At 34.2% G+C, this 11,197-nt stretch overlaps 1 protein-coding gene and 1 non-coding gene across 2 annotated transcripts; both read left to right on the top strand.

Annotated features, from left to right (window-relative positions):
• The first annotated feature begins 897 nt into the window (after positions 1 to 897).
• Positions 898 to 973, top strand: TRNAA-GGC (transfer RNA alanine (anticodon GGC)). The gene has a single exon. It is a non-coding gene; the product is annotated as a tRNA-Ala (tRNA).
• A 6,891-nt stretch (positions 974 to 7,864) lies between these two features.
• Positions 7,865 to 9,362, top strand: LOC139691222 (uncharacterized; the record flags this gene model as incomplete). The annotated part of the gene is made up of 3 exons (XM_071588968.1): positions 7,865 to 7,903; positions 8,086 to 8,256; positions 9,138 to 9,362. Coding segments are annotated over exons 1-3 (435 nt in total), but the record flags the coding sequence as incomplete, so codon positions are not given.
• Between the last annotated feature and the right edge of the window lie 1,835 nt (positions 9,363 to 11,197).

The raw sequence follows: 11,197 nt of genomic DNA, 5'->3' as shown, positions 1-11,197 counted from the left end.
TTGATGGGAAGCACATAATATTTATTTAGCAGCTGTGCCCATCAAAAAATTAACCTTAACCGGTAGATATTTTATACATATATATATATATATATATATATATATATATATATATATATATATATATATATATATATATATCATCAAAATACAAAATCCAGTATCCTACTCTATATGTATATATATATATATATATATATATATATATATATATATATATATATATATATATATATATATATATATATATATATGTGGGTCGCAGTAGTCCAGTGGGTTGAGCGTTGGACTACTGACTGGAGGGTCCTGGGTTCGCTCCCCAGGGAAGGCACTCTGGGCACCTGTAGCTCCATCCAAGCTATGTGACTTTTTGGGTACCAGGTCATTCTGGGAAACCATAACCAGCACAGGAAAAGGAACTGGCCCCCTTATCCTGATGTGTGAATTTCACACTCCGTCCGGCTTAGTACTGGGTGAACTCTACCATCACCTATTAAACTGACCTATATATGGGTCATGGCAGTCAAGGTATTATAGCATTGGACTACTGACTAGAGGGTCCCAGGTTTGAGTCCTGGATAAGGGACTCTGGGCACCAGCAGCTTAACCTAAGCTGTATGATTTTTTAGGTACCAGGTCTTCCTGGGAAATCATAGCCGGCACAGGGAAAAAAACTGGCCTTCCTATTTTTTCCTGTGATTTTCACAGAAAAAAACATTTAGTACTGAGTAAACTCAGTTACCTACCTTTACCTAATTTACCTACTTAATTAGCTAACTACCATTACCAAATAAACCTATATATATATATATATATATATATATATATATATATATATATATATATATATATATATATATATATATATAAATATAAATTACGTATATAAATTATGTTTCCTTGATAGCTCAAGTGGTTAAGAGCATCCGCCCGGCAAGCGGAAAGATCCGAGGTTCGAGTCCCGGTCAAGGAAATATTTTTACTCTTGTGATCCGTTCCATTCTGCCTTCCTCACCTTTATTGTGTTTGTCCTTTATATGTGTTTCTATCCCTTTTCCTTATATCTGTTTCTGTATATATGAGTACTTATTCGCCGTTTGGCGGGATTTCATGTTTGAATGTGTATATATATATATATATATATATATATATATATATATATATATATATATATATATATATATATATATATATATATATATATATATATACACATTCAAACATATATATATATATATAAATTTATTTATTTATATATTTATATTTATGTGTGTGTGTATGTTTATATATATATATATATATATATATATATATATATATATATATATATATATATATATATACACATTCAAACATATATATATATATATAAATTTATTTATTTATATATTTATATTTATGTGTGTGTGTGTTTATATATATATATATATATATATATATATATATATATATATATATATATATATATATTCCATAATTGATGATCAATCAGTTTTTTTATCTTTTTTAAAGCCTCCATGATATCTTTCTCCTGCCACGTGGTGAAGCCAACTGAAGCCAACCGGTGAAAAATATATAGACATCAAAAACATGCAGAATTGATGCAGGGAGTTCTTTTATGGCTAGGAAAATGTCCCTGATGTGTGGCCAATGGGACAGCCAAATGTGCCAGAATTAAGACTGGCTTGAATGGCCAAGATGCTGTGTAATAACGAGAGAATTACCCTTCACCAGATAAAGTACGCCCTTAATGTAGAGAGTGGCTACCGGGTTACATCAAAATCTCTCACCAAATTAATGTTTGCATCATGTCAAAGCACATCCAAACAACATGCACTTGTCACTTTAAATGACCACTGTACTCAATGAATTTTGCTTGGATTAAATTGACCATCCTTTTTATAGCTGCAACATGACCCCCAGTGACTATCACTTATTTCCTTCTCTTTAAAAATGGCTAGAAGTACAGAAATTCAAGTAAGATGCAGAAGTGCAAGAAGCAGTCAGCAGTTGACTTTATGACTTGCCAGGAGAAAAGTTTCACCCTGGTATGAAAAAGTTAGTTACAAGGGTGCAAAAGGTCAAAATGACTGTAAGTGTGTGTAAACAAATAACTAAATATTTATCCTTTCTTATGATACAAACAAGGCTGAGAATAAATTTAATTTTTCATGAAAACAGAAGACCTAAAAAATATAAATAGAAGACCTTACTTTATAAATCTCACCCATACACATTCATATACTTATAAACACATGTTGAAAGGATCAACAGCCCTTGTTCCACTAGTACTGACTCATTTACAAGTATTATTATGGTGCAACACATAATCAATAAGATATGAGTTCTTTGTCACATCCTTTTTTATTCTCTTAAACCCACCACTAGTGAAATTTTCTATTTTAAACATCAGTAACTGATTCATTGCAGGGTTTAAGATTTGAAAGGGAAACTGACAAAATTGATTGAAAGTAGAACAAAATCCTTAAATCATAAGTTAATAGCTTTTGGTTGCAGTCCCGCAGCTTACTCTTTTATCTTATCATCAGATAAAAATAAACAGTTCATGAGGTTTGTATTTATACCAAGAGGCACAAAAATATATATGCCACTAACTTTATAAATATGATTAAGTCAAAAATGAAAGGTTTTGTCTCATGCTCTGACCAAAAGTGAGGAGATTGTTGAAACAATGTTTTACCTTGAATAACTGGAATAAAGGTACTGTTGGGTAATCATATACAGGACGTGAATATGCACACTCACCAAATTCCCTGCTTCATCATTGCCGGACCAAGGACTGTCATCTCCCTGCATTGATGGAAGCATTGACAAATCCATATCCTTTTCTGGAGCAACAGAACATTCACTAACAACATCAATATCCTGTTTGACAATGATCATATCATCTTGGACATCCATTGAACTAATGTCAATAGCATCACTGGCAATTGAATTGTCATCAATCTCTCTCTTGTTCTTAGCCTGAAAGTAATGCAAAGCATACAGACATTACAATTCAATATTAACAGATGAAAAGCATTTCAAAATAAGGACACTTCAAGACCATATAACAAAAAGAAAAAGCATTGGTCATAACTGCAATGCATAATTACATTCATCTACATCTTAAGTTTATTATAATCATTAGTGGCCTTTCAATTCACCCAACTGCTTAATGTATACCTGTCATCTGTATAAATTATTATTATTTGAACCATATGATTACCAGATTTCACGGCACTCCTCAATGCTTATACTTTGCATGATGTACCATCAATCATTTTCCACCCTGGCATCTCTGCACCATTGTTGTCATGGCTCAGGAAATCACTCTACTCCTTAAAAACTATTTTTACAGCAGTCAATGGGAAGCTTGGTTTGATAGTTCACGTTGGAGTTCACCCAATGCTATACTTGATACATTATGCCAAATTCATCCATTAGCAACATATAATAATTGGGATAAAGTTATATTCTTTTCCTGTGCCACCTATGGTTTCCTAGGGAGGTATTTGGTACCTTGTTAACAATCAAACATCTCAGGTGACTGGTAGAGGGTGACCTGTGAGTTATGCTTGGGAATCATACCCAGGTCTCTCTCCTTGGCCGGACAATCTTTACTCCTTGAGTACTACATCTTCATCTGCTATTTGTAGTTCCTTTAATCTCATTTAGAAAGGAAAGACACATTCCACATGATATACATTTCATCAAACTTCTATTAATTCATTGGAAATACCTGTGCTATGGGATTAAGTCTTAGATGAGCCCCAATAGTACAAAATGCTTAGCCTGCAAACCTTGAATAATAATTATACTAAATATAGGGAGGGACAATAATATTGAATTATCTGTTGATTAAAGCATAAATGATATAAACCTAGCAACTGATAGAATATTATCCATGATAGTTTGATTGGTCCTTGTTCAGGTCTCCATGCCACCAAGCAATCATAAGGAGGAAGAAGTCGGTAGGGGATACCTTCAGTGAGAGGACTCAATAGGGCGTATGTAACTTCAGGGAAAAATTGAACAGTGATTAGGGATTTGAATGAGATAAAAGGCAAAGGACGAGATGGTGATGAAATGTCGAATTATGGGATATGAAGGAAGAATAACTATGGGGAGAAAGTGATTGAGTTTTGTGGGAGAGAAACAGGGATTAGTTAGAGAAAAAAGCCTATAAATATGGGTAAATGTTTCCAGGTGACACAGAAAGGTACAACATAGATAATTAAGTGTCATCAGGCAAGCATTTAGGATCACCATGATCCATTTTTAAACAGTGTTAGGTCTTAGTAAGTAAAGAGATACAAAGTGAAACAGGGAAAATTAATGTACATAAAAAATCCTGTATGAGAACCTGGAAAGCCTAAAGAGTAAGGATGAAATTGGTGCACTGCATAGGAAGTCAGACTGATTGTTATTTGTCCAATGTCATTGGATTGCTGCTGTTATTACGCTAAATAAATAAATACATGTCAGGATGTAGGAGGGGATGGGTTTCATTAAGAAACTATTCACTAAAAAGCCAATTTTTTCCACTCTCTAAATGATTTTCGTCGTTTTTTTGTAAGCGAGAGAAACCGCATTATTACAACTTTTTAAAACAAACATAATTATCATTCTTGACAATTTTTCCAAGAATTTAAATTTTGAATGCTTCCACTTTTTCCCTTATTAAGCCGTCAGTATTTTCGGCACACATTAAAATATCTGCATTCATAACAATCATATTTGCCGCGGTTTTTGGGCATAATAATCAGAGAAGAAGCTACAAAATATTCCTTTTTGTGCAAAGATATGTTTGTTACTGACATAGTTCAATTGAATGAATGCAACTGACCTCCTCTCGATTGGTTATCCAGTCTTTCGTTGCTGTTGGACTGCACCCCTTTCGGAAGCGATTGTAAAAGTCAGACAAAGACTCAGCACATCGACGCTTAAATAGCCGGAACTCCGTAAGCTTCTCCATGCAGGTAGAACACACTAACCAGGGATAATTTCCATCCTGCACAACCTATTAGAAGATGTCATGAACAGATATAAACCACTAAATTCACCGAACTCCTTATTCCCAAAAACATACTTTTTGAAGACAGTCTACTAAATATATAAACCAACCTAATACTTCATTTAACCGAAGATATCTCGCAATAATATTAAAATGCACGTAACAGACAAATAAACTTACTTTAATATCTATTAAATCCTCAATAGTCTTTTCCAGCATGAATTGTAATTCACTATTCTCGCCAAAAACATTGATTAACAGTCCACGACTGTTTAAACACAATCTGCACAGTTTAAATTCTGTTTCATCACACATTCTGATCGTTTTGTAGTACTCCGAATAATTTACTGGACAAACTTAATCTAAAATTAAAATGCTATCTTTCACATATTACTACACAGAGCATTAAAAATTGTTAAAACAGCCCTGACACAAATAATGTAAAACACGACATATCAGCTGACCGCTTGCTTTTCGTTCTTCATCTGTTCCCTACATTGGGAGAAGTTGTTTGGAATAGCAATTGGAATCGATCGATACGGAAAGAAAGGATCTTAATCCGGCTCACAAATATTTAGGATTAAATACATGTAACCTAGTATTCAGGAAAAGGAAAATATAAATTACCTTTTCTGAGATATTTATGAGATAATAAAGTGTGACAGACAATCTTTGATATTAAGTTGACTCGAAAAAAATGAGGGGTTCGTCAATGTTCCGTTCATTCATTTGAAAGACCCGGTATAAAAGAGTCATAGAGGCCTCTTTTGTAAAGCCAAAATTAAAAAATAACCATGAATTTATGCAAGCACTAGTAACTATGCGTTGTTCGTCAAGTGTAACATAAAAATATTGCAAGTTCTGCTGCGCCTTGTTTCCATTCTGTTCCTTTCTGAATAAACGCCAAAATTTTTCCTCGAACGTTGACGCGGTTCCGATGTTTTTTAAAAGGCAATACATGTACTGAAGCCTATTACAACACCTTTGTATTGTTTAGAGTTAGATTAAATGATATAATATTTCAATTTAATATAAAATCTCCTTCATTTGGCTATAAATATTCATAAATTAAAGGAACTGATGCGCCATCTTAAGCCCTTATCACCCTGTATTTAGGAACTGCTTTGGCTTCGAAAATGAAAGTAGATCAAACCTTTCGGCATTTAAATAAACAAACCGGAATCCAAGAGGAAATAAACTCTTCTAAATAGCTCATATTTAGATATAGTTACTTTGAAGATTAGCCCCCAGAATAAAACAGTTTTCATACAGATTGCTGTCGTAGTACAAAGGTAATACATAACTACTCCAAATCCAACGTTGTCGTTATTCAATGTCACTCCTACATGACAATATTCTCCTTGGAGGTCCTGCTGTGAGTTTTGAAAGACATGGTCAAATGATTCTGTGATGGTTGACGCGGTCTCGCTGCTTTATAAGTTCGAAACATGTCTAAAGAGGTACTCGTAATTACTATTAAGCTGGTTAGAGCTGTAATGAGAAATTACTGTTATTTCCTTAACTGCGATAAAGGTATTTTGCCTAAAGATAATATGTTTCTAAGGTATACTCTTTGAATTTCCCCCTTGGTTGTACTTTTTGTGTTGAAACAAGACAAAACTCGGTGTTTCAATACTATGAATAAATTTGTTGACAATGCGCAGCATCGAAACCATGCTCGTGATATATTAAATCTTTAAGATGGAAATTAAAGTTTCTTTTAATCCTCACACGACCATACTTCCACTGCTGAAGTAGTTCATTTTTTAAATCTGTATACAAATATTAATGATTCGGATAATAATCATTACAGGAAAGACATTCGCATCAAAGTTCTTTACCAGTCTTGAATTCCATTGATTCCTATTTTCTTTTCAATCCTTTTGGCAACCGTAAATTTTGAACTTTATTTCTTTTTCACAAGGCAAGCTATTCATAAAATTAGATTCTTAAAATAATTTTGACATCCCAATGGGGACCTATAAAGCTCTAAAATTTAGATTTTTCTCGATATTCTACTCTTATAAAGGTTTAAATGCTTACCCATGATTAATTTGATGATTTACGACTAGTAGAAACTAAATTGTCTAAATACTCATGTTCCATCACGTCCGAGACAAGACTCAATAATTATTTGAACTTGTCAATCATACCCGCTGCAGGGCCTTTCATTACAGATATCGACATGAAGGAACTGAATAATGAAGGCACTTTATTAAGTGGAATATTTTACATTACTCTAAAGCTACAACAGCTAATGCATACGTCCGCATTCGGTATCCTTCAATGTTGACATCGCTAAAAGCGGATATTTGAATCTTTTGACCCGAATCTTAGAACGGGACAATGATGAACTGAATCTTATTTTTCGATGTCACTTCAATATCAAACGATGCCTGTGATAATCTATCGACTCATTGGCATCTCAAAAAAGCTTTATTTGATTTTAACTCTCCTAGTTACCCGATATGTCGAGTAATTCCTAGATATTCATTCCGAGGTGTTCATAACTCGGACCCGGATTAAGATCCACTCTTTTCATATCAATCCATTGGACATCAAGAAACTTCAAATATAAAGGAAAAGATGAAGAACGAAATGCAAGTGACCAGCTAGGAAGCTTTGTAATTTGTTTACTATTGCTGATTTGATTACTTTTTATGCAATTTCTAGTAAATTGTGAAACATATTATCATACTTTTAACATTATGTTGTCTAGTAAATTATTTAAAGTACTTTAAAACCATCAGAATGTGCGATAGAGCCGAATTCGAACTATGCAGATTGTGTCTAAACAATCGTGGACTGTTGATCAATGTTTTCGGCGAGAATAGGAAATTACAATTCATGCTGGAGAAGACTATAGAAGATTTAATAGATGTCAGAGTAAGTTTAGTGTTCTGTGTAACGTGTGTGTTTCAACTAGGCTTGTAAGAAATCTTAAGATAAATCATTTATTAGTTGGTTTATATATTCCGTGTACTGTGGTCAAAAAGTATAATCTTATTTTGAAAAAAGCAACGTCGTGAATGCTGCTGTTAATATCTGTTAATTAAATATTTTATTAGGTTGTGGAGGATGCAAATTATCCCTGGTTAGTGTGTTCTACCTGCATGGAGAAGCTTACGGAATTCCGGCTGTTTAAGCGTCGATGTGCTGATTGTGTATCTGTTTTCTATGATCGTATCCAAAAGGGGTGCAAACCTGCGACGAAAGACTGGATAACCAATCGAGAGGAGGTCAGTGTTATTTGTTGATGTCGAACCATACCATTAGTGGGGACATATTTGGACAAAAATTACTATTTCGTTCCATCTTTTGTGATGAATATTCAGAAAAACCATTCTCCAATCACTGCGATCATTATGATCAATCGCAATCCTCCTAAAGGTTGGAGAAAAGACTCAACTCATCCAGCGGGAAAAAATGGAATCATTGTAATTCTAATTTAATTTCTTGGAGAATTTATCACAAGCGATTATTTTGTGTAAGAGATGTGAAAAAAGCAGTTTCTTTGACTTCGCAAAAATTGACGACTAAAATCACTTGGACGCTGAGACAAAAAACGCGTTTTTGAATAAATATTTTAGCCAAGGGTTTTCCCTTCTTTCATCCCAAAAGAGTTCATCATTTATTAATATATTTGTTTAGTCCAAAAGCAGTATCCAGCCAATGTCATTTGACCTATAACAATTTATGTGCCTTCCTGTATAGTGTACCAATTTCACCCAAACTCTTTAGACTTTCTGAATCCTAGCTCCACATCTTCATAATGATTCTTTTTAACTATATTTGATTCACGTCTGTTGATTATTTTACTATTTACCCTGAATGCTATGGTTTATCTTCAGTGAGATTAATGCAATACATTGAAACCTACATTTAAATTAAAGACCACCATACGGTAACATAAAGCCCCTTTAATGAACAGTTGATTCAAGTAATTTAATTGTTTACAGGTACAATTATTATTTGTTTTGTAAAATGAGTCAGTCCCTAATATTTCTTGGGCCAGAATTATATGATGCAGATAAGACCAAAGATTTCATGGCCTAAAGACCCTATTTGGAAATATTGTCAACATGAAACTGTCGAATTTTAAAATTTTTGTTTGCATTAGTTTCCTGTTGGAATCAAGAAAGCTTATTATGTCAAACCGGCTGTCAGTGATGCTATTGATAAGAGGGCTATGGCCATCCGAGATGATGTGATCATTCTCAAAGAGGAGGTCAATGCTATCAGGGAGTGCTCTGCTTCTCCAGTGAGGGATATTGATTCATCAATGGTCTCATCAATGCAGGAAGGTTGCAGTCATTGGTCAGACAATGAAGAGGCAGGGAATTTGGTAAGTGCGCATACATGGTGCAGTATAAAAGCAATATGCATTCCCTGGACCAAGTAGATTTATTAATTGTACTCATGCAAATTTATCTACAGAGTTTCTGTTATTTCTCATTTTGAAATTAAAATGTTGCCAATATTATTATTATTATTGTTATTATTATTAGGTAATCAACCAGTAAAGGTAGGTTTTTGGATGGACATAGCTAATAAATAAATATTTAGTGACTCGTAATAAAACTAAATCCAATATCCTACCCTATATCAGGTCTTCCCTTTATCCTATCCAATATCCTTATCCTGTTCCTTCCCTTTCCTCATTTGCCTAACACCCCCTCAATTACAGTCATCAACATCCCACTGCTGGTCAATATGCCCTTCATCCACTTTTCCTGCCTCCATAGGATTGGGAGTTCTCCCAACAAATACCTCTCTTTGCTAATCATACCAAGTAGTTTTTGCCTTCCTATTTTAATGTGAAGCATAGCCTTTTACTTTCCAGAATATTGCCTAACCAAAAGCTTGGTCATCAACAAACCAACTCTTTTTAAATGAATTCCCTACCCATGTTAATTCATACCTCCAGTTCTTCCCATGCCTCTTTAATCATTTCCTCTACATGCAGTTTGAAAATCATCAGCGATAATGGACAACCCTGTCTTACACCTCTTCCTAACACTGCCTATCTGGACTCTCACGCCTCAGCAGTCTGAAATATGTACTGGATGTGGATTAACTTCCTGTCCTTCAAATTAATTCCTATTTTCTGCAATATACTCATTAGTTTTTTCCCAATTCATGCTTTCAAATGCTTTTTCAAAATTTACAGAGCGGGAAAATATATCCTGGTTGTTTTCTCTATTCCTCTCAATTAATAATCTCACTACTGCCATGGCATCATGGGTACCTGTCTTCTTCATAAACCTAAACTGGTCATCCCTTAGGTAATCATTTGCCCTACTCTTTATCCTTTTGTTTATGATCCTGAGGACAACATTAAATGCATGGGATATCAAACTTATCCTGTTAATACCATTATTACCAAACTGTTATCCTCACAAAATAGCCTTTACCTTTTTCAGAATAGGAACTAAAACTGATCTCATAAAGTCTTCCAGCCAGATTCCTTCCTCATAAATACTACGAATCAGCCCATATAGGCTCTTCCTGCCACACTTTCCTATACAATTCAGTAGTTCACAGGAATGTTATCTAATCCCCACAGCCATAGATTCAATTTCATCTCCCTTAATGCCCTTTCTATCTCATCATTGAGTATGCCTGAACCTAAGCTATCTTCCTCTACGTCATGCTCCTTTTCTATGTCTAACTTTGTTGGTCCAAGTTCTTTACTATGCAGTTCTATATATTTATTCCATCTCTCTTGGATCTTCGCTGCATCAATTATGATATTACCTGCCTTATTCTTTGACTGTTAGCAGTTAACAGTTAACTTTCTTACTTCCCAATAAAGATTTAACATTGCTGTATAGCGCACCAATTTGATCCTTCCTCTGAAAACTTTCCAAATCCCCACGCTGAATCTTTCACCATGCTTTTGCTTTATTTGTTGCCTGCCTCAATATATTATTTACCTCTTTATGCTTCATTTTGCCTAACTTCATGTTTACATTCTTCCATTTTCTCCTGTCATCCATCTTTGTAATCATCTCATCCGTGATCCATGATTTCCCAATGTTTTTCACTTTTAACGGTTCCAATAGTGCATTTTGTGGCTTGTGCCTTTTAGACAACCCTTCCTTGATACTTTCCCTTTTTTCTTCCATAGTACTTAGCTCTCTACTATTCTCCATGATTTCTCCTGTAGCCTGTTGATAC

Source organism: Hetaerina americana, unplaced genomic scaffold (genome assembly GCF_022747635.1).
Source record: "Hetaerina americana unplaced genomic scaffold, ioHetAmer1.1.p SCAF_307, whole genome shotgun sequence".
Taxonomy (NCBI): Eukaryota; Metazoa; Arthropoda; class Insecta; order Odonata; family Calopterygidae; genus Hetaerina; species Hetaerina americana.
Note: the sequence above shows the minus strand (reverse complement) of the source record. Positions and strands in the feature narration are given on the sequence as shown.